At 37.7% G+C, this 23,582-nt stretch overlaps 1 protein-coding gene across 7 annotated transcripts in view; it reads left to right on the top strand.

The window, feature by feature from the left end:
• The window catches only part of HIPK3 (homeodomain interacting protein kinase 3), a 134,237-nt gene that overhangs the window by 94,258 nt on the left and 16,397 nt on the right, over positions 1–23,582 (top strand). For 6 of the 7 annotated variants that reach the window (XM_050955023.1, XM_050955019.1, XM_050955020.1 and 3 more), the window contains 12 exons: positions 2,488–2,611; positions 7,103–7,222; positions 9,586–9,672; positions 10,952–11,136; positions 12,162–12,321; positions 12,705–12,828; positions 13,552–13,659; positions 18,736–18,857; positions 19,068–19,192; positions 19,288–19,446; positions 20,526–20,822; positions 23,387–23,527. In XM_050955023.1, coding sequence (XP_050810980.1) covers positions 2,534–2,611; positions 7,103–7,222; positions 9,586–9,672; positions 10,952–11,136; positions 12,162–12,321; positions 12,705–12,828; positions 13,552–13,659; positions 18,736–18,857; positions 19,068–19,192; positions 19,288–19,446; positions 20,526–20,822; positions 23,387–23,527 — 1,706 coding nt within the window. In that variant the 5' untranslated portion in view covers positions 2,488–2,533. The remainder of the gene's footprint in view (positions 1–2,487; positions 2,612–7,102; positions 7,223–9,585; positions 9,673–10,951; positions 11,137–12,161; positions 12,322–12,704; positions 12,829–13,551; positions 13,660–18,735; positions 18,858–19,067; positions 19,193–19,287; positions 19,447–20,525; positions 20,823–23,386; positions 23,528–23,582) is intronic. The other variant, XM_050955022.1, reaches the window with a different exon arrangement.

Here is a 23,582-nt window from a genome sequence, read left to right as displayed (position 1 = left end):
CAAAGCTGAATGCTCAAAAGTTAGGAAATTCTGAATTTAAGGTTGCTTTTGAAATTTTGATTCCTCCCTCCCATTCCCCTGATGTGTATGCAGTTTTTAGCTATGTAATTCTATTATTGAGTGATGCAGTGATACATAATCACATACTGTTTTTCTCACAGGATATCTGCCTCTTTCAATGCACAGGATAGCAAAATCAGTGAGTTTATCTTCACAATTCCCCTATTAGATAGTAGACTGTTGTCCCTATTTGAGAGTAAGGAAACTGAGGCACAGATTGTTTGTTTTTTAAGGCCAACATTTGCAAAAGTCTCCCAGTTTTATTTCCTGATAGCACCCCATAGTCAGACACTTATGGCCTGTTCTTTCAGAGTAAATATTTTTATAGTACTTACATGTACAAAGTCCTATATCGACATTAACTAATTGATCCTCACAACACCCCATGGAAGTAAGCATCTCAAAGAAGTCTGTGACAAAGACACAGATAAAATATAATTCTACTGAAAAGCATTCAACTGCCTTATCCACAAGAACATTCTTGCTCTACTTGCCTCAAGAGAATGTTGTTTTTCTCTGTGGACTACAAACTTTATGACAAAATGTAACAGACAGAAACAGAGAGTTACATATGTAGGAGTAGTCTTGTTTTATAGGAAGCCTAGTCAGGGACAAATGTTTTGGCAGACTTTCTGAAAGATGATGTTGCTAAGTGGGTCTCCCAAATAAGAGATGTGGATTGTATTTCCAACATGCTCAGTAATAAGGATTGTGAAGATTACAGAATTATTAATACCATTTAGTAAAAGAAGTGAACCTAGACGCATGATCTCCTGGTTGCCCCTTCTGTTCAGAGGTTCCAGTCCATGTGCTGATTGCTGAAGTGATGCAACAAGGTCAGTTTTACAGGATAGGAAATAGTGACCTTTTTTCCCCCAACAGCCTTAACGCAGCTGTATCTGAACAGATTTTCCTGAGGCTAGCAAGAGACACCTCCCTGACCTCAGGACTACCCCTTTGTTAAATTTGAAAGTCCTGCTGCAGATCATGAATGTGGAACCACCTCTTTTTTTAAATAAGGGAAAGTGTTCAGTTATCTAAACGAAGGTTATTGTTCTCCTTATTATGACTTGAAAAAAAATCTTTTATAGTTGTGGGGAGAGGGAGAAATTCTAGCATATGCACTTTGGGCAGGTTTTGTGTGCGGCTTCTGTTGGTTTTTTTAATGTTAAAGCAACCTGCAAAATAAGTTAGCATTACGTACTAGATAAAAAGGTAACCGAGTATTTAGCGTATTACTAATAGTTAACTTTATTTCCAAAAACATTGTTATTAATTTGCTGAAAAGCATTTTTTACTTTTACTTTAATATTAAGTTGAATGCTCTCATTAAATATTTTGTGGATTTTAATTTTAAAATCTTTGGCTCTTTTTAATTTAGACCATGTTGGGGTGTAATCATTTATCATATTTGCTGTCTCTGGGTTCTTTTTTTGTGTTTGTGTGTAAATATACTTTCACTTCCTCTTATAACTTGGATGAACTGACTTTTTAAAAAATGAAACAGGTTAAAGTGCTGCAGGATAAATGTTGATAGCCCCATAACATTTGCAGCTTTATTACAACAATTTTTTCTACATTCTGTGTAGAGTTGCCAGTTTTGGTTGGACATGTACCTGGAGGTTTCATCACATGACAATCTTTAAATAAAGATTAATCTTTAATTCCTGGAAACTCCAGGACAGTCTTGAAGGGTTGTCAACCCTGATTCCATGGTTGCAGTAGTTGTCCACACACATACATTTGTATTAGGTAACAAAGAAGACCTGATCTACACTAGAAAAGTGTATTGGTTTAACTAAATTGATATAAAAATTGATCAAGTTAAGTGGGTGCAAGCAAGTTTAAGGTGATCAAGATAAAGTGTGTCTGCATTAGAGGTTTGCAGCTGTGTAACTAAATTGATTTTAATGCATTTTTGTAGTATACAAGGGCTAAATGTGTATTGCCAGAGGGGATATTTTATGGAGAAAATATTTATGTCAAGCTTATGTCCTAGAATACAGTACTTACAGCTGTAGGAAGTTTGGATTGGGGGTGGGGGGTTGTTGGAGGAAAAATAGAAATGTTCAAGTATTAAATCATTCAGGAGTAATAATTTCTAAGACAATTCTGTGATTGCCTTCACATTTAATGAAGTTTTTAGACTGTGAAAAGAGTCACAGCAAGTTAAGACTCAGTAGTACAGAGTAGAAAATGCAGGCATATAATAACCTAAGCATAACATATAGGTCTTGCATGGAAAAATTCTCTCTTCAATGCAACTGTAATATTCTAATATGGATTATCTTGAAAAGAAAAAACAAAACCCTAAGGTTTTACTTTTAAAGATATAAATAGCACATTTTCAAATGATAAACTTTTTACCTACTTGTATTTTTAATTTTTTAAAGGCAAAAATGTAATGACTATTTATTTAATTTGCAGAGCACCAGAGATTATACTGGGGTTGCCGTTTTGTGAAGCCATAGACATGTGGTCGCTGGGGTGTGTGATTGCAGAGCTGTTCCTTGGGTGGCCGCTGTATCCAGGAGCACTGGAATATGACCAGGTAGTAGAATAGCTTCATGAATGACTTAGTATTTAAAAAGAACGCATCATTTCTTTATTCTAGGCTAAATTCATATGGTGTGATTTTTCTCATGTGAAAGATAACCTGTACTACATTGTTTAATGGAATTAGATTACATGGAAGAGTCCACGTGTATAATTTACTTTTGATTTTATTAAAATTTTCGAAAGGAAAATACTAAATGTTCAAAGTATTGAGGTACTGTGGTAGGCATTATCAGCTTCTGTAAATTAGTGTAGCCCCATTGACCTTAATGGAGTTATGCCTATTTAAAGCAGCTGATAATTTGACCCTATTTATACTCTGCAATATTCTAGATTAATACTGTTGATATGGAGACAAATAGGCATACATCCCTCATCAAATACTGTAAGTTTTTTCTCATTTTTGTAACCCACAATCTGTTAATTGGAATTAAATACAAGTCATCATACAAATCCTTTCTTCAAAGGTACATGCTGAAATCTCTGTTCCACTGTGGAGTCTGTGTTCCTACTGCAAAACTCTAGACTTCTGGGTTTTGCCCTGTTTTTGAGTGCCATCTCTGCAGTAGAGACACAGCACATGCTATTACCTCTAGATTTCCTTTTGACTGTTAAAGGACTTATGGCTACTGTGTTTGAATGCTTTAGCTGTACTGCAGTTTTCTGTCTCAAATCTGAGAGGTTTTTGTACCTTTCCTGCTACTTCATTTTGTAGTTTTTTGGGGTGGGCGGGGGCATGGGGAATAAAATGTTTTGTGTCATTGGGATTCATGGCCTCTTAGTTCCCTATTCCCTTGGACTTCAGTCAGAACTTGCCTTTCCCTCCTTAGCCACATGTCCCTATGCACACACATGCCGCCCTTTGTCAGGCTCCATCTCCATTGCCTGAAAACCTGGCTTCGCGCCATATGCCCACTAAAAAAAGTCAGCATCACTGCTAAAATAACAACTCTGACTAAGGTTCTACCTTCTTTTGTCTGGTGGACAAAACCACAGAAAGTTTAAGTGGTGATCCCTTTCCTGATACCTGCTACACCCGAGGCAACTATCATTACTGATGCTTCGCTCTTAAGCTGGGGAACTCATATCGACCATTATGCTGTAGCCCTCTTAGAGGGGACATGCAGGTTTACTTCTCGCTTTCCCTACCACCAACTGCAGAGATAAATATCTACAAAACAACATCCAGTTATTGATTTAAGCTTCAAGGTGTTGCTTTTTGTTGCTTCTTGCTACTAGTACAAGAAATAATCATTGTAATAATGCTTGTGTCATAACATTAAATGCATGCTTGGAGACCTGCTAAACAGACAATATAAATGTTGGATTATATAACCTTACCACACAGTTCTAAGTAAAGTAAGGCACTTGCCCAAGGATTAGATGCCTCAAGGCAGGGAAATGTTAGGAAACCACGTAATTAATTGTTAGTCAAATATATATATTAAAATAATGTTAGAGAAACGAATATTCACATATAGTATTATAAATAATAAAGGAATTTTTGCCTTTTGTATTTCTCTTTGCTGATGCAGCTGTTCAGAACTTAGCTGAAAAGGCTTGAGTGTTGTGTAAACGAGGAAACCTGGTTTGTGTCTCTTATCTGTAAAATCCTCTATCTATGCAAATATCAGACTGAAGAAAGTGTTATGAGAGAATTGTTAGCTCCAGGTACACCCACCCTTCTCCCTCCAGCAAGACAGCTAACAAATAAAAACCCAGGGCCACAAAAACAGACTAGTAAGATAAAAGCAACTGGATGGAACCAGAGGGATTGACAGCAGAGAATAGATGATAGAAATAGACAGATAAAAGGAAGTTTTAGCGGGATAAGCAAAAATATTAATTTAGGTTAGTTGTAATTTATGCATGAGAATGTTTTAATTAGAATTTTAGAATAGATAGGTACACAATTGAGGTAACCTGGTAAAGTTATGGAACAAGGGGTAAAAGATAGGTGATGGACAAAAAAGAGTGGAGGAGACACGGGAAGAATAGTTGAACATAGAAACTAGGGATTTAAAGAGAGTCGTCCTGTCCCTGAGGATGGTAATTTGATCACTTATCTTTCTTGCCTTATCTGTTTTTGCATGTATAAGTAATTCTATAGGGGATAATAGCTTTGTCTTAAAATGTACAAAATAAAGACTAAAAGAAACTGTTTAAGCCTAAATTGAAGTGCATCTTATTTTTTATCCAATATTTAGCTGACCAGAGGTACTGTTTAGGGCATTCTAGAACTGAATAGTGAAAATCCCCTAAAAAGCTCTTCTAGATACTACTGTCATTGTTTTATATATACCCCCCAAACCATTTATAAATATTGTTTGCAAAATAAAATCGGCCCAAAATAACTAGAAATATTACAAGGGAGGATTTAAATACCAATATGGCAATCTCACTTTCACAGAATGTTGCTACTGGAAACACATTCCAGGACTTCACTGTTACCTACATCAAATCATTACATGGTCTCAAGGATGTCTGCCAAAATTATTGCTGTTAATATAGTTGGCAAATTAAAAAAAAAAGGAAAAAATATAATGGTCTTTTGGGATTTTTTGGCAGCTCATCTATTTCTATAATACAGACTCCAATTAACCTGAAATTCTTAATCGTATCTTTTACACTTTTTATTCTGGAGCACTTCACCTGTGTCCCTATAGAGTTAACAGTGGGTTACAAGGCTGCTTGAGTTGGGAATGAATCAGTCAGTTGCCCTCTTTGTATGCACTGTTTTAAAGTTAATGAGGAATTTACAAAATGTGGAGAAGTATCTGGTTGTGGTTTCAAAATCATATTTTCTCTCTTGTAATTTGCCACACAGAAAATTCAGGTTCAGCTCACATTTAAAGATCTGATTTAAACTCACAACAGAAAGAAAATATAAAGAGAAGGCTGTAACGTATTCTCATATTGAACATCATATGATGTTCTTCGATCCCTACAATACTCATGCACAACGTGAGTTAAGGTAAAAATATCAGTCTTAGCTTTGGTTACTCTGTCATGTTTTTAAGGATTTAAGTCAAATCCTTGACACTTTTAAATATTTCTGATGATCCAACATTTTAAAATTGCAGTACCTAAAAGAAATAAATGATTGTGAAATGATATGATTATAGTATGATGGTATGGCTTGTTAATAATATTCACTGTTTTGAAAGAAATATATATATAAAAACACCCATCATACCTTCTATACTAATAGTAATTTATGGATAATTACAGTAAAACATCTTGGTATACATTTAGTTATAGGCCTGATACAATGTCCGCTGAAGTCAACAGAGATACTCCCATTGTTCTAAATGGATGTTGGATCAGGCCCTATATAATGAAGGATTCCAAAGTACTTGACAAACAATATCTTGAAATTTCAGTCACTGCTGAAATGCAGCCTTCTTTGGAGTGAAACACACATTCACAATGACAGGTTTCAGAGTAGTAGCCGTGTTAGTCTGTATCCGCAAAAAGAATAGGAGTACTTATGGCACTTTAGAGACTAACAAATTTATTTGAGAATAAGCTTTCGTGGGCTACAGCCCACTTCATTGGATGCATAGAATGGGACATATATACATATTCACTATGTAACAGAGCACAGCAACATATAAAGGAAATGAAAAAACTTCCGAAGAATACTATATCTAACCGAAAACACAGGGACAATTTTAGGTGGGTAGAATGAGAGTAGCCAAGTGAAGTTTGGCTGGACTATGGGGCATTAACACCTGTATCAAGAGAGGTCTAGCATTTTTATATAGCACGTTTGCAAAATGGCAATCATCAGAATGTTTGGAGAAAATGGAACAAAAAATTAACTCTTTTTATCACTGTGGATGTATATGGTCTCGTCATTAAACAACATGGAAATTCTTTTAATACCTGTTGAAAGAACTGTGGCATACACCTAACTCATCCCACTGTAAAATGTTACTTGTGCTGGGACCCCATGCATCACTTGGTTTCAAATATGATTTTTGAATTATTAGAAGAATAGTGCCTTGTATGTTAATTATGAGGGGGAAAATTGAGTATTCGTGTCCTCTTCTGAATGGAACAAACATCTTTCCTGAGCTTATCTGTAAGGCCTCAGTACAGGTCTTAATAAGGATTTGAATGAGGGGAGGATGGTGACTTTGTGAAACTGCTCCTGGAGAGCATTCCATGCATATGGAGTCATGATTATTGCAGAGTTTGCAGTAGTTTTGAACCAGTAAGTAATGTAAATAAAAGACTCATTGCTGACCAAAATTATGTCCTCGTTTTAACTATACCACTTTAGATGCTTGGATATTTAGGGTTTTCTCCTGATAATAGATGGAGAGACTAATACAAAACTTTTTAAAGTGCTATTTCTCTCCTATATAAGAGTTGTTTTGCGTTTTTTTTGTGTGGGAAATGATGAAGTGCAAGTTTCTATCTTTGTCGATCATGATTTGAAAACAAGAAGTTAAGTTCCTTCTACTTTTTCCTCTCCCAGATTCGTTACATTTCACAGACTCAAGGTTTGCCAGGAGAGCAGTTGTTGAACATGGGAACGAAAACTGCAAGATTTTTCTGTAGAGAAACAGATGCATCATATTCTGGTTGGAGGTTAAAGGTAAGAAGTATAAAATAATTGAAAAAATAGTATACTGCATACACACACAGAGGCCAAATTTAAGGTTTCTTATTTACAACATGGAGATCTTCACAAATTTGCAAAACTAAGATAGAAATATGTCTCCCATCTAAGTAATCGTAGGCCAGCTGTACTCTACAAAGCTATATTGGTATAACTGTATTGCTCAGGGGTGTGAAAAATCCACACCCTTAGGCGATATAGTTATACTGACCTAATCCCTTTCATAGGCAAGGTTATGTCAACGGGATATCTTCTTCCGTCAACATAGCTACTGCCTCTTGGCGTAGCTAATCCTCCTCCCCAGTGGGAGAAGCTCTCCCTTCAGCGTATTAGCGTCTTTATTAAAGCACTGTAGCAGTGCAGCTGCACTGTAGCGCTGTATGTGAGACAACCCCCCAGACATATGTGGTTTAATTTCTCTGCTGTATAAAGAATTAAGTAGCTCCTGTGTTATCTCTGGGGAGAGACCCACAAAGGCTTAGGCAGTATTGAGTAAAGAGCCAAGTACAGATAACAAATGGAGTTAAATCTTGATGAATGGTCATGAAATTCTGAAGCAATAGAAGCAAAATAAAATATTATTCCATAGTAAGTTGTTTGGTGTATTTTGCTTAGTATGCTTAAAATGCAAAGTGAGTATTGCTAACTGGGTGTACTGTTGGTGCCACTGTCCACTAATGAATGCCTTTTGGTCCCAGATTATGTTAGAGCTTTCTAAGTGCTTCAGTGTGGCTATTCCTGGTCTCCAACCTTGATATTTCTGTTGGATCTCACTTTAACTTCCATCTGATCTCTTTCAGTATGAATGGATGTGAATGTGGGCGTTTATTGGCTAGAGAATTTATCTTTTTATGTTGGATACAAGACAAGTCACCCTTCTGTCTCTGGAAATTAGGGGTACGTCTACACTACTCGCTGGATCGGCGGGTAGTGATAGATCTGTTGATCAATTTATCGCGTCTAGTGTAGACGTGATAAAATTGATCCCTGATCGCTCTGCCATCGACTCTGGAACTCCACCGCAGCGAGAGGCGGAAGTGGAGTTGACAAGGGAGCAGCAGTGGTCGACTTGCCTAGCTGAAGTTGCGTATCTTAGGTCGACACCCCACCCTAGTGTAGACCTAGCCTAAGATTGTTAAATCTCCCATACCAGACTAAACACAATACTCCAGGGGTCAGCAACCTTCAGAAGTGGTGTGCTGAGTCGTCATTTATTCACGCTAATTTAAGGTTTCAGGTGCCAGTAATATATTTTAACGTTTTTAGAAGGTCTCTTTCTATAAGTCTATAATATATAACTAAACTATCCTTGTATGTAAAGTAAATAAGGTTTTTAGAATGCTTAAGAAGCTTCATTTTTAAAATTGAATTAAAATGCAGAGCCCTCCCGGACCAGTGGCCAGGACCCGGGCAGTGTGAGTGCTACTGAAAATCAGCTCTCCTGCCACCTTCGGCACACATGCCATAGGTTGCCTACCCCTGCTCTACTCTTTAGAGGGAGAGAAAAGGGAAATTTTTTTGATGTATGGCAATCACAGCTGAACTAATTTTCCAGATAGTAAGAAAAACATTGCTGAATCTAGTCTAGATAATATGCTGAGGAAGCATCTCTTTAATTTACTTTTAAATAGCGGTGGTGTTTTCGTTTCTTTTGGGATCGTGCAAGAGTCCCTACTGCAGGATAAGAGTGGGACTCAGGTGGGTTTTTTTATTTTATTTACTTATTCTGGTATATTATTTTGAGGAAATTATAACAGAAAGTTTGGTGCATTATGATACTGTCATGGTATATACTTGTCCTTTAAGTCTTTTTGTTTATGATGTTTTAATATTTCAGATACTTTCTCTGTCACGGTAGCTGTGAACAAATAATATGTACTTGAAAACAAAACAAAAACCTGTAAGAAGAGAGAAATTGAAAGGGGAATGATTCTATTTAAAGTGATACTGTCACCTAGTTTAGTTCCAAAAGTTAGTGGTAGGTATATGTGTAAAATAAACCAACAACAAACAAAAAAAAAACCCTTTAATGTACGAAATCAAATACCAATAAAGTTTTCATAAAGCAGGTTTTTTATTAGGTGTTAGCTATTTCCTGTATTGTTTGCAAACCAGATACTATAATACAGCATTGTGATTATTCAGAAGAGCCAGGAAGTGAAATTGGCTATTTTTGTTGTCTAAACTGACTGAAATACAAAAAGTCAGCAAAAAGCATAACAGTAAAATAAATGTAAAATAAAAGTCTCTCAATTGTCTAAACTGTGATTACTAACAGTAAATATTTTATACTAACAGCGTCCTTTTAGTTGACCTTTTTTTTTTTTTTCCCTTTTAAGACACTGGAAGAGCATGAGACAGAGACAGGGATGAAGTCTAAAGAGGCCAGAAAGTATATTTTCAACAGTTTGGATGATATAGTGCATGTGAGTATTCTGTGATTTATTTAAAAACTTATATCAGATATCTTTTGTGAATTAGAGTACATTCTGGGAATATTTTCCATTCATCCATACCTGCCTAGTCTGCTCCTGTGGAAACTAACCATCTGTGCCTGTCTATTTAGTTCCTTGATGCATAGATCTTGTCTTCCTTTGTTGTTGTGTGATTTTTGTGCAATTACATTTGTCTTGGTGAAAAAGATCTTAAATACTGTGCAGTATATTTCATGTTCTACTGTAACATCTACCAATCCAGGTAAAATGATTCTTATATCTAGGTTTTTGTCTATAATAAAAGTATCATTTGTCTTCATCCTTTCTCTAGAGACAGTGACGGCTTCCCAAACCCTTTTGTTGTTAACTAAACTGCATCCTTATACTTCTGCTGCTTTATATGCCTTAATCAGTAATAAAAGGAAATCTCCTCGCCCCCTTTCTTCTTTGACATCCTAAGAAGATACTCAATTCCATTTTAGGACTGGTGTTACTATACACATCTGGAGTTGTCTTCTTCATGTACTAGCTCTGTTCTCACAGCTCAACCTTAAAAAAAAAAAAGAGAGTAATACTTGGCATTTATTTAGTTTTTTCCACCTTCAAGGCAAAAATAAGTAAGAGGATCTCGGGTTTGTTGTTACTTTGAATCTTTTATTCCTATTTTTTCAGAGGTTGGCAAAATCTTCAACTTAGTTCTGAGAGCTGGAGACAGATTAGACCACCTCTGTAGACTTCCAGTGGCATGGAAGCAGACAGAGAATTTCATCTGTCCTGTATGTCAGGCACATGTGTTCCCTAATCTGAGTGAGCATCACTGATTAAAAATGTATCAGTTGAAAGAAAACACTTCCAGGGTTGATGATTTGAAGCAGGTGGGGCACCAGTACTACTGATGATTGGGTTTCTTTTTCAAGGATTCTAATCTCCCCCTCCTAAACAGACTTAAATTTCAAATCCCAAATTTGGAATGGCAGCTGGTATAAGGCTTTCAATAGATGTTAGGTGCACAGGTACTGTCAGAAGAGCAGTTATTTATACAGTAAAATCTTGAAGGCTGTTTGTTGGGTCAGATTCATTAGTCCCAAGACAAACATGTTTGGACAAGCTAATAAATTCCAAATATTTCACTTGGCCTTGCTGTTTAAAAGCAATACATTTTAGTCTTTTGAAGTGGAAAAAATTAATGAAAGGAACCAAAGGAAGTATTATCAGTATGCATGTTTGTTTCATCTGACTTTTTTTTTTTTTTTTAATTATTCCATGCCAGGTGAACATGGTGATGGATTTGGAAGGAAGTGACCTATTGGCAGAGAAGGCAGATAGAAGAGAATTTGTCAGTCTGTTGAAGAAAATGTTGCTGATCGATGCTGATTTAAGAATTACTCCAGTTGAGACACTGAACCATCCCTTTGTTACCATGAAGCATCTCCTAGATTTTCCACATAGCAACCAGTATGTTCTATACATTAATAATAAAGCAGTGTTGTTTTAGACCTACAGTAGTGCTTTACAGTCAAATAGGTGTGTGTGTATATATATATTTTGTTACTTAAAATTTATAGAATGTAAGTCCTATATAGTGTTTGAGATGCCTAGAATACAAAGTTCCCCATGCTGAGGAGCCAGTAGTCTTAGGGCCTGATTCTGAAAAGAACTAAGTATCCTCCATTCTCCTAGAATTGGTGTTCAGAACTTAACAGAATCAGGCCCTCATTCCCAAGCCCTATTAAAGTATTTTTACAATGCTAGAAATAGATACTTGAACAATGGTTTCCTAAATAAAATAGATACACAGAAATCTAAGAAAGGAGAGAACCTTTCATATGTCTAATCCAGAGGTTCTCAAACTGTGGGTCGGGACCCCAAAGTGGGTCGTGGGTCACCAGTGCTGTTGTTAAACTTGCTGGAGCCCAGGGCTGAAGCCAAAGCCCAAACCCCACCGTCCAGGGCTGAAGCCCTCAAGCTTCGACACCCCCCCCTTCCCGCCCACATCCCAGGGCAGGAGAGCTCAGGCTTTGGTCCCCCTTGCTGGGGTCTTATAATAATTTTTGTTGCAATGAAGTTTGAGAAACCCTGGTCTAATCCATCATCTTCTTTTGGTATGTACCCCAGTTATTAGCAGATACTCCGCAATACTGTTAGACACTAGAAGCAGAAAATAGTTAAAGTTTATCTTTCTTGATATTGAACCATAGATTCAACAGGTTTACCATTAATCATAGAAATTTTGGGCTTTTAGAGAAGAGAAGCTCATAAGTATAATTCTAGCTGTATCCTGCCTTACAGAATCGTAAAATCACAGGATTAGAAGGGACGCAAGGGTCATCTAGTCTAACCCCCTTCCAAATTGCAGGATTATGTTAATCTTGAGGCTGTGTTTTCAGAACCATTTCTCCTTCCTCCAGTGGAATTACTTTATATTTTTGTAAATGGAAAATTTTAATCAAAACTACTTAACTCTTCTCTCCTTTTAACAGAGTGAAATCTTGTTTCCATATCATGGATGTCTGCAAATACAGATCTAACTCATATGACATAAGTAATTGCAATAAAACACCACTCATGAGACCAGTTGCCTCAGGCAGTACTGCTAATGTGACTGCAAACTTCACCAAAATTGGCACAGTGAGGAGTCAGGTAAGAACTTTTGGCTATTAATTTAGTTTCTCATTTTGATTTGAAAATATGATCCAGGAATCATTGTGTTTGTCAGTAGTGGAAAAATCTTATGTACGTTTTGTTCTCGCTTCCTAGTATTGTTCACTTTGTTCAGTCTGAAAAAGTTAGTTTTCTAAGCTTGATTTTAAAAAACAGAGAGATTTTGACTTGTCATCCTGAAAGTAGTTTGCTTTATTACAGTGCCCTCCAGTGGTCAAATGGTATTTCTTCATCTGAAATATTTTGAAACTTCAATTTCAGTGGAATTATTATTAATTATTTGCTCTGTGAGAGAGAGTGAGATAGATAATAAAATATACATTAATATAATGTGGTCATCCATGCTAAATTTATTGTTTCAGGCATTAACTACATCTGCCCATTCAGTTTTACATCATGGAATACCACTGCAGGCAGGAACTGCTCAGTTTGGTTGCAATGATGCTTTTCAACAGGCACTGATTATATGCCCCCCACCTATCCAAGGTAGGATTAACTGAAATTGTTTCATTTTCTGAATTTTGAAAAGCAGCAGCTGTTACTGGAGTAGTTAATTGTCTGTATTTTGCTATAAATTTTGTCTGAGAAATTTACAAATCTGCTATAAAAACTCCCCAGACTGAAACTGGAAATGTTTTTGATTAAGTAAATCTATCTGGATAATAATGAAGTCCTACCATTGCATTTTTAGGTGAATTAGCCTCATATTTTAATCCACAGCCCTCTGAATGAAATTGAATGTTAAAACAGGAATTTATTAGCCACTCCAAAATGTTTTGATAGCTTTCTGCCACCGCCCTGTTGTACTTTTGAAGTGTAATATGTAGTATAGATCAAGCTGACATATTTTAACTCATGATGTGAGTAAGACTTGCAGAGCATGATTTCTGTTCAGACTCGGTTTGACTGAGACCGTTATAGTGCAAAGCACACACATTTTATTTGAGAGAGATATGCTAAATTTTCTGACCCTTTACATATATGCCTTCAGATTTGGTGGGATAGCAGATGTTAAAACATAAAATATAGTATAGTTCATAATGTTCATTTTTGTGAAGGTAAATGTTGTTACATATACTCAGCTTTGGTTATGTGACTCTAAGCATACATGATTTAGAGGTCTCTCAAAGCTTTCAGAAGTTACAGAAACCACTATTAAGGCAGCCCAAAGGAAGGTCTGTATACCATATCCTAACATCCAATTGTCAGTTTTTTCTCCTTACAGCAGTTTAGGAGCTCATTCACTCATTTTACCTGTGGGATTCCAGGGCAGATGTTGTCTTCTTAAAACTAGAGATCCTAGCACCAGGCCAAAAGGTATTGCTATGAACTGGAACTGCTATGCTTCTAGCACAAATCTGAAATACTTTCTTGTTTTTAGATATGTCGGCATAGATGTAAATAATAATGTGATACTGTGCTCTGTAATTTCGGAGAACAAGATTTGATTTCTGTCCCCAATCTAGCATGAACAGTGTACTGGCATCCTTTGGTGGGGTAGAGTGTTGTTTATGTCAAACAGCAACCTCCTTACCAGTTGAAAAGAATGACATTGTCTAGGTTCAAAGCAGTCTTATGCAGTCCTCGTCTTAAATGAGGATGATAACAGCATGGGATTTTAAGCTGTGCATGTGTGAAATAGGTTTAAAGTTTGGGCAAAATAGGGAGAAACCTCTTGAGAGTTCAGTTAGGAATGTTACAGATCCATGAAGACAGCATGTATAATTACCTGAGTAATTACCACTCTGTTGGATCCTACAATTACCGTGTGTCATTATGATGAATTTGGACAGTTGCATCTGACCATTGCAGCCTGAACATACTGTTTCAAAAAGGTCAGGTGGCCACAACCATGTTTTGTGGCAGGTCCTCTGCCTTGTTGTGCTCCCATTATGCTACTTGGGCAGCACAGACACTGCAGAAGCCCACCCCCAAGTCTCTTGCAAGGAATTGCCACTATTGGGGAATCTACAATGTGCATAGAGCTCTTATGCCTTCCCCATGGCCCCTGGTGCATAGGATGTGTCGGGTGGAGAAGAGGAGTATCTTGAGCATGCTACTCTCTGGCTTATGGTCTCTTGAGGATTGTAGCCAGCTTGCACAATTTGAGCAACCTATATCTCTAACCTGGGCTGGATAATAGGATCAGGGAGCTAAAACTGGTGGTTGGTTCTCCTCTTTTAGGCTATCATTGGGTAACTGTGGAGGAGAAGGGGGCTATTCTTTGCTAGGTGCTTCCCAAGACTCTGGCAGAGCCAGCTAAGCACTTATCCTGCTGTCTTAGGGGCTCCCACAGCTTGGTAGGGAACCCATCTATATCTTCCTTGTAACAATATGGCTGACTCAAACATTTCAGATTAAAAATTACAATTCACAGAAAATATTTTTAATTCATAATTAAATACAAATCTTAACAGAGTTGGAATCTTGAGAGTCAAGCATCGGACACCACTGTACTTGGTAGCCGCCCAAACGAGTATGAGACCAAAATAATCAGTGCAGAATGCTTTACTTTTTGGGTAAATAGTCTGAAAAATAAAAAATGGTAGAAACAGTCACTCTAAGCCTGATCTGAGCCAGTGACTTAGGTGTAAGGATCTGTGTCCAGTTCCCCCTCAGAATGAATTTTTCTTTTAATATGAGAACCTTAAATTCGGGTCTAGAGCACATAACTGATTCCTTGATTTCTTCTGTATTAGCTCTATGATAGTTCTAAATTTCAGCTTTATGTAGGAATTTTACCAAAATTGTGATATTCAGCTTTAGCCAAATATTCTAACAATGTTTTAAAAGCTGAATTATGACTGTAGCCCAGAGGAGTCTGAGAGTCCAAGTCCCAAACGATTCATGTATCTGCATGATATTATGGTGTGTGCAATCCCAGTGTCTTATGGGCTGATGGAAAAAGCAGGTCTTTCAGGCCAGAAAATCCTGCAGCCCATGCAGGGGCTGGCGAAGGAGACTGGCTATCCCAGAAGATTGCTTATGCTCTCCAGGAATCTATCTTTGGGAGCATGGAGTAGCAATGGAATTGGGGTAGTGGATCTTGAGGAAAATGCATGCTCACAGAGGCTTATCTCTGTAAGTGTGAGCAATGGATAGGGATTTTAGAAAAGTATGGTAGGATGGGCCCTCTGATAGCAGGAGTGCTGGGGCGGGGGGAGGGCAAGAGAGATACAGAAGAAGAGGACAAAAATAACAAAAAGAAAGGGGGAGAGGAAATCCAACAGGACATAAAAAGGAAAATGGATTTTTATAGAGAAAAAAATAGAAGTGGGAGATGGAGAGACAGTTTCAAGTTGAGTAATTTATTCTTATCTTTAGCTAAAACATCATTTACAGTTATCACATGAACACTAAAATGAAGCATTTAATATGCACCTAGAGGCAGCACCATTAATAACATTTATTCCACCTTACCTTTGGAGATATTGGTTAAATTGCACTGTCCTTCAGGAAGGAGATAACAAGTTGACAGAACCTTTCCTTATAATAATTCTGTAATATCCATTTAAGATGGGTTTTTTGGAATTCCTGAAAATAAATCATCAGATAATGCCTAATACCCCGTTATTGGAAATGTTTGGTAGCCTATGAGGTGCCAATGTTAGCATACAAGTACTTCCTCTGAAGCAGACTAGAAAATAACTGGAATACCACAGAGATGTGTACCTTTGTACATATGTATACGAACACAGATTAGGCTTTATTCCCTAAACAAGCACATACACATCATCTAAACAGAGGTTTTATTGTTTGAAGGACTAGTATCAGACAGTATCTGGAATCTGACAGTAGATATTTATGAGAAAAGACTCTAGTTTTTGCTGTTTGTATTTTTTAAAATCAACCCATCAGATATAAACTGTTTTGACAAGAACTCTCTCTTACCTCAAGTCACTGCCAACTATGGAGAAGAGAAGGTGGTTTAGGTGACACTTGGGTGTTGGATTTCAGTTTGGTTGTATTCTTTCATCTTTGTCTTTTCTCTGAAGAGGTTATTCATTGCTGTAATGCACTTATATTGATAGGGCATGTGTTCTTGTTGGAAAATGGCCAGACTTTGAAAGGGAAAATAAAATCATTATGAGAGCTGCAGGTGTTAAGAGTTCTTTGTAAATTATCCTAAGTCCTGCTTAATGCTTTCTCGCCAACTGGAAGACATTGAGACCCTGATAGACATAGGCTAAGGAAAAGCCTTTTTACTTAAATTCAGAGCCCAAGAAAACTTTCCCTTTTTAAAGATAAAGATAGAGCCAGCAGGTGTTACCAACAATGTTATTCATGGTTGTTGCCTCTATCCTGGGTTGCAGAAATTTCTGAAAGCTTTGAGTACACCAGTCCAAAATGTTAGACTATTTGAGCCAAACATATAACTTTATGCACAGATTATTTCCTTCTGAGTATACTCATTATAGGTAAGTAATTTATTATCTGCTAATAGTACATTTTTTTTTAAAAGATGCATGTTATTATTTTAGTAATACCTAATACATTGGATATTGAAAAGGAGATAGTACGGGAAAAATAGTTATCATTGGATTCCATTGCCTGCTCTCAGTTCTATGCTGAGCTGCTGAATTAGAGTCCTGATTTAGGCATAGCTTGAATGGCGGGGAACAAACATATTGGTTTCAGCATCTACGTAACAAGCTGAGTTTCTGGTGGGGAGGTGATGGAAGAGAAATGTTAACAATATTTGGTGCTGTTCGTCATTCCCTATTTGGCTGCTGTGTAGAATATCCTAAGTGCTGAGTTTTGCTGCTCTTGGCATTTAAGGTGCTTTTACTCTATTTAGCTGAGTGGAAGAAATTACTCAACCAAGTTTTTTTAAATTCCAAGCCTTTCATCAAACTGTTAGAACTTAGTATAACAACGTGGCATGCTCAAAGGTGTTCAGTGGATTGAAATAAAAGATTAAAAAAATAAACTCTTAATGAATAAATGAATTTATAATCTTAGGCAGTAGTTTCCTGTCATCCATATGTGTATGGCTTAGTAATTGACTGTAGTGTGAGTCATGTAAAGGCAAGACCAGAAGTCAAAATCATCATATTCTCATTCACAGTAGAACCTGCAGTGAAAGAAAACTGTTCTATTAGAAAATGCTGTTGAAAAAATAAACTGCTGTCCCCCCCTCCCTATTTATATTGTTAGGCCATCTGAAAATTATTGACTGGCATAAACATTGCACTATTTTTTTATCTGTGACTATCTGAGTCAGGTAAAGCCCAGTGGGTATGACAAGCCATTAAGACACTCATAGAACATTAGAGAGGTTGTCTTTCCTGGACTGCTCTTGCTATAATATTTCAGGTGTGCATCAGCTCACAGTGTCAGGACACACACAAAAAAAGCAGGTTTTGGGTTGACTGTCATGGGCTCCCCTGGAAAGATTTTATGGACTGTAGGGAGAATCAGATATTCCCCACAGAAGATCCTAAAACCAGACAGAAGCATGGGCAGCTTGTATAAGAGGCTTGAGGAGGCTAACCCTCCCCAAAATAAAAAAAAAAGGCTGGCCATGCAGAGCGCAAATACTGGATGTGGGTCACCTCCACTTTTTTTCCTGCCTTAACGGCAAGCGATGAGGGGGGCGGGAAGTGGAGCGAGCGGTGGGCAGGCTCTCGGGGGAAGAGGCAGCGTGAGGTCAGGGCCTTGGAGGAAGAAGTGGAGTGGGGTGGGAAGAGGTGGGGTGGGGCCTCAAGGTGGAGGGGTAGAGCAGGAGGCGGGGCCACAGTCTGCATGCTGGTCGCCTCCCACTTCTAGAGTGCTTCCAGCAATCCTGGAGTAGCTTTCTCAAACGAAATACATATGCCATCTATGGACAGAAGGGGTCACATGTATGTGGTTTCCTTAGAGGCGTAAATAGAGGAACTGATAAGGACACATTGTGGAAAGAAAAGATGTCAGCGAGAAGGAAGTGATTGAGTTCCATGGGACTCCGTAGGTACAGGGAAGTTAGCCATTGATCTCTTCCCCTATCCCCCTCCGTCCGTTTTTGCTTCGCTGCCCTCAACCGAGAAAATTTGTAATAGACAGTAAAACTCTCAGCATTGTAGAAAGCTCTTCGCATGAGTCATTCTGGTGAGGATAAAATATAATTAGTTCTTTCTGTAGTATGTGTTCTCATAGTGATTACACAAATTACAGTAACACACACTTGAACAGATAGGTACTGAAACAGAATCTCCTCTAAGATAAATCACATTGATTAATCCAGTTTGAAAAGTCTAAATCAGTGGTATAACAAAATTACAAGCATAGCAAGAAAAAATGAGTAGTCTGATTAAAAATCTCCTCCTCATTTTTTTTTCATTTTGCTCAAGTTATATCATCATCATATTTTGTTTAAAGCTTGTATAATTCATTTGTTTTTCCTTTTCCCATTAGGAATTCCTACAAACCACAGTAAGCCTACTGGTTACACATTAAGGGTAGATAATACAGTTCCATTGGTGACGCAGGCCCCTACCTTACAGCCACTGCAGATACAAGCAGGAGTACTATCTCAGGTTGGTTCATTTGGAATTGTGTATTTTAAAAATGGCTATTACAAATTTTATATTACTAGGCACTTAAGAAAACTTGTATTTGTAAAGATTACGTTTGTGTCCTTAAAGTGTCCCATTTAATCACTGTTTTGTATTTATGCAGAGTTTTAAGAAGTTAATATAAATACTGGTCATTTGCCACTTAATGAAATCTGCTTTACTTCACAACAGCCATGGTCTAATAGAACTCAGCAAATATTGATTCCTGCTTGGCAACAAATAGCACCTGTGGCTCCTTCTACTACAACTCTAGTCTCTGATCCAGTGGCTGGTCCACAAAGATTTGGAGACTGGGGGTAAGTCTTAGGACTTTTCTTACGACTTTTGCATAACAAAGAATATGGATTTGAGTTAGAGTTTACAGCTAATAACTCCCCTCTTCTCTCCTTAGAAAAGTGATTCCTCATGGCAGCCATTACAATTCAGTGATGCCACAGCCTCTCTTAAATCAAATAACTTTGTCTGCCACGCAGCCAATTAGTGTGGGCATTGCACATGTTGTCTGGCCACAGCCTGCAGCTACAAAGAGAAATAAACTGTGCCAGAACAGGTTGGTAAAATGGTATTATTTTTATTTGGTGTAGATTTTGATATCACAGCTTCACAACCTTTGTACAGTGGATAAGAGGGATATGAATAATGCATGCTCACTAAGGTCATTGACTGTACTCAAACTGTCCTGTTGCCCCTTTTGAAAATAAACACCTAGCTAGCTGCCGTATCAATTTCTCTGAAATATTTTGGTAGATAGGATGGGAGACATGAAATAGAAAAAAACTTTTTTTTTTTTTTTTTTTTTTACCTTTGATCTATTTTCTGCCTGTGATACTAGCAGCTTTGTCTACGTATGTGCTTAAATAGCCTTTGGCAAGGGTTTAAAAATATATTGAGATAATCCTAATTAGATGCTCCTAAATCTGTGTGCATGAGGACTCCTCAGGTTCAAAGAATTAAAAATAAGTAGAAGTTATATAATAGTGGTCATAATATGGCTAGACTAGTATTAAGAATAGTCTTTGTTTTGCTGGCAGCGAGAAACTGTTTAGCGGCTTACTGGAGAAAATGTGCCCCATTACTACAGAAGTGGTTTGCAAAGGTATGGGATGTTTTAGAAATGGAGAAACCAAGACTATGAAGAACAATTATGGTAGTGGTTGTACTACTGGACTCCTTTTGTAGTATTTGCTAAGACAAGGTGTCATCCAGAGCCCACTGATGTCAGTGAGAATCTTTCCAATGAATCAGTACTGAAATAGCTGTAGTGCCCAAGCTAGCATTTCTTCATTCCTTCTTTCTTTTATAAGAGAATGGTGCTTTCAGCATGTTGTATTACATTTCACTGGTAAACCCAGCCTCGGACCTTATGTTACAGCATCCAGAACAATCCTGTAGGCAATTTGCAATACTTACCTGGAAAATTTGCCATCGTTATGGAATTCCACATATGCAATATATTTACCTGTATCTTCACAGCTTTATGTTTTGCTGTTTGTTTTTTATTCATGGATGTATAACGATGCTGTTTTAGTCTACTTGGCTTTTTTAAGTTGTGGGGAAAAGAACAGAATTAAGTTTTCAAGTATGTTACAAAGTTTCTACTAACTGTCTAATGAGGTGTCTTCTTCATAGGAGTAACGTGTTACAAAATACCAATATCCAAAATTCAGCATTTATATCTCCAAAGATAATTAATGTGAAGGCTGTCAAGAGAGTAAGTTGTATAGAAGCACAGGACAATCATAACTCAAAAGGACAGGAGAGGAACTGTTGCAAAACATCTGTCAGGCAGAACCCTGATTCATCTGTTTCAAACAAACAGCGCCAGGCTATCATCATTGCAGATTCTCCAAGTCCAGCAGTCAGTGTGATCACCATCAGTAGTGATACAGATGAAGACGATACAGGACAAAGACATTCACTGAGAGAGTAAGCTTATAAATAAGTCTAGTTTTGTTAAACTGTTATCTATACTAAAAATGTGTGCAGCGATTACAGCAATATTCTCTAGTTCAGCTACTATGTGTAGTCAGTATTTGATTTTAGACACAATCGCAGTCAATATGTTCCTCCTTTTTGGTAGAAAAGGCAACACCATGGCAGTATCTTGTTTGGGAACTGAAGGCTACAAGCAGCACATTCATAACAGAGACTGACTGTTTAGAATTCTTTTTATAACAGTGGATGAGTTGTTAAAGTTTGAAAATTGACTACTCTTAGGTATAGCATGTTTATTGATTTCATTTCTTAATATTGGCTTGCGCTGTTCATGCGTACCCACCTCTGTAGCATTACATGTATCTGTGTATAAAATTGGATGTTGAGTATAAGCAATAGAAATTCCATCCTAAAATGATTTTTCTCTAATAAGTTATGAAATAAATTATTCCATATTAAATTGCTGTGAATCAAAGAAAAGATGTCATTTTTGTTTGAATGCATTCCTTATGGCTGTGAATTAGGGGCTTTTCCTTAAACGTAAGTTTGAGGAAGCCTAATGTTATCTGATTGTTCAGGCTGTGATTCTGAAACAGACAAGTAGATCAAAATTTAGGTCCATATCTTCAAAATATGATTGTAGTATGTGTACAGTTTTTTATGTAAAATTAATTGTTCATATAATTTTTGCACATTGCTTGTGCACACAAACTATAGATTCAACATATAAAATACTCACTTCCATGTGTAAATTGAGTACAAATAAGGTTTGTATGTATACCAGCATTTATGTTCAGTAGCGGTAGTTAGGCTTGGCAGTATTTGGGGTTTGGGGTTTTTTTTGCAAGTTTTGACAATACAGATTTTTATCATCCCCCCAGTTTTTAACTATTTTTATTTTTACAGTTGCGGGGAGTTAAGGAGGGGTATGGTTGGGGTTAGTGTAGCACTGACAGTAGGACTGCAAGGAGCTCTCTGCATGGCCAAGGGGCCAAAGACACTCAGGTGCAAGGTGCATGGAGGCTGCAGTCTTGGCCTGGCAGAGTAGAGACTGCTGCAAGTTGGACAATGGGCCTCTGGTTTTGGGGGAGGCCACCCTGTTACTGACCATTCCTGCCCAGGGATGGCCCCTGCACTCCTGGCTGGTAAGCAAGAGGGACTTTGACAGTGGAGCTGCAGAGGATTCCCTGCACAGTCACAGAGCTGGCAACACCAGATTCATGCAGGCACAAGGTCAGTGGAAGTCTGTGGCCCTGGTGGGTCAAAGCAGAGACCTCCAGCAATGGCTGCGAGAATAAGGACAAGCCCATGGCCATGGGGAAGGCCACCCCTTTACTGAATGGCTCCTATCCAGGGACAGAGATATGCAGCAGCAGAGTGGCCTCCCCCATGGCTGGGGGCTTGTCCTCCTCGCAGCCCTGGCTGGAGGAGAGGGTCTTTGATCTGACCCATCAGGTCCACAGCCTTCCTTACACATTCTGCCTGCCAGGATCTGATGTTGCCAAACCCATGACTGTCCAAGAAGCCCTCTTCAATTCTCCTGTCATGGGCCCACTCACTCACTCCTGCAACAGCAGGAGTGTAGATGGCTCTGTGCGCTGCCGCAGGGCCAGTGACACCCAATCCTTACCAATGGATATTTTTTTTTGTTGATTTCAGTGTCAGCTGAAATTGATGTTTACCAACATCTGTCCATTTAAATCAAATCCTGCCAACAAATTGAACATGTAGGCACGTGTGTGTGTGTGTGTGTTCATATACACACACATTGGGTTGATGTTTTTCAAGGCAGTCCAGGGTGCCACATAGCTCAGATTAATTCTAATAGAAGATATGTGACTAAATACCCTGGACTGCTTTAAAAATCTTTCTCATACTTTCGTCCACACTTTCCCCACTTATGCCACATTTCATTTTCATTGCATGTTGTGGGGATTGTGAAAAGAATCAGCTACTTCTATGGCAGAGATGGTACAGAGGTTTTTTTGTTTTGTTTCATTTTTACAAATTACCTAGGGTCATAGCCTACAGTTCTTCGTAAAATAAACCAGTGAAGCCAGCAGAGGACTTACTTGAGTAAAGACTGCAAGATTTGGTCTGGGCTATGGCCAATTTTTTTTTACTTTGACTGCCTAAGGATCCTAATTCATATTTAGGCACCAAAATAAAAATGACCTAATTTTTCAAGGTGTTGTGTACCTGCAGGAATACCTGAATGGGATTTATAAATTCTGAACTTTAAATATTTTGAACTTAAGTGCCTAAATATGCATTCAGAAGCCTTACTTTAGGCTTCAGAGTTTAAAAATTTAGGTCAAACTTTCCAAAGGGACTCAAAAAACTTTAGATTGTGTATGAGTGGAACAATAAGCAGGAATAAGAATCATTGCTTTTTATCTTATGGGTGATTGGCCACATTCCCTTTCCAGTGTAATACTAAATAACATATTAAAGATCTGTCTCTATTACTTTAAGGCTAGCTGTGTGTAAAAGGAATGAATAACATGCCAAATGACAGGTAGTATTTATTTTTGACTTAATTTTTTTTGTTTCAGATGTAAAGGTAGCCTAGATTGTGAAGCCTGCCAGAGCACTATGAATATTGACCGTGTATGTTCGTTAAGCAGCCCTGACAGCACTTTGAGCACCAGTTCCTCTAACCAGTCTAGTCCATCCCCTTGCAAGAGACCCAACAGGTAAAAAAACGTTATTTCCAGTATACAGTGGAAGTCTGCTTTTAGTGAAACTCCT

The sequence above is a fragment of the Gopherus flavomarginatus genome, chromosome 5 (assembly GCF_025201925.1).
Source record: "Gopherus flavomarginatus isolate rGopFla2 chromosome 5, rGopFla2.mat.asm, whole genome shotgun sequence".
NCBI lineage: Eukaryota > Metazoa > Chordata > Testudines > Testudinidae > Gopherus > Gopherus flavomarginatus.
The sequence above is the reverse complement of the archived record's forward strand: the minus strand, read 5'-3'. Positions and strand labels throughout refer to the sequence as shown.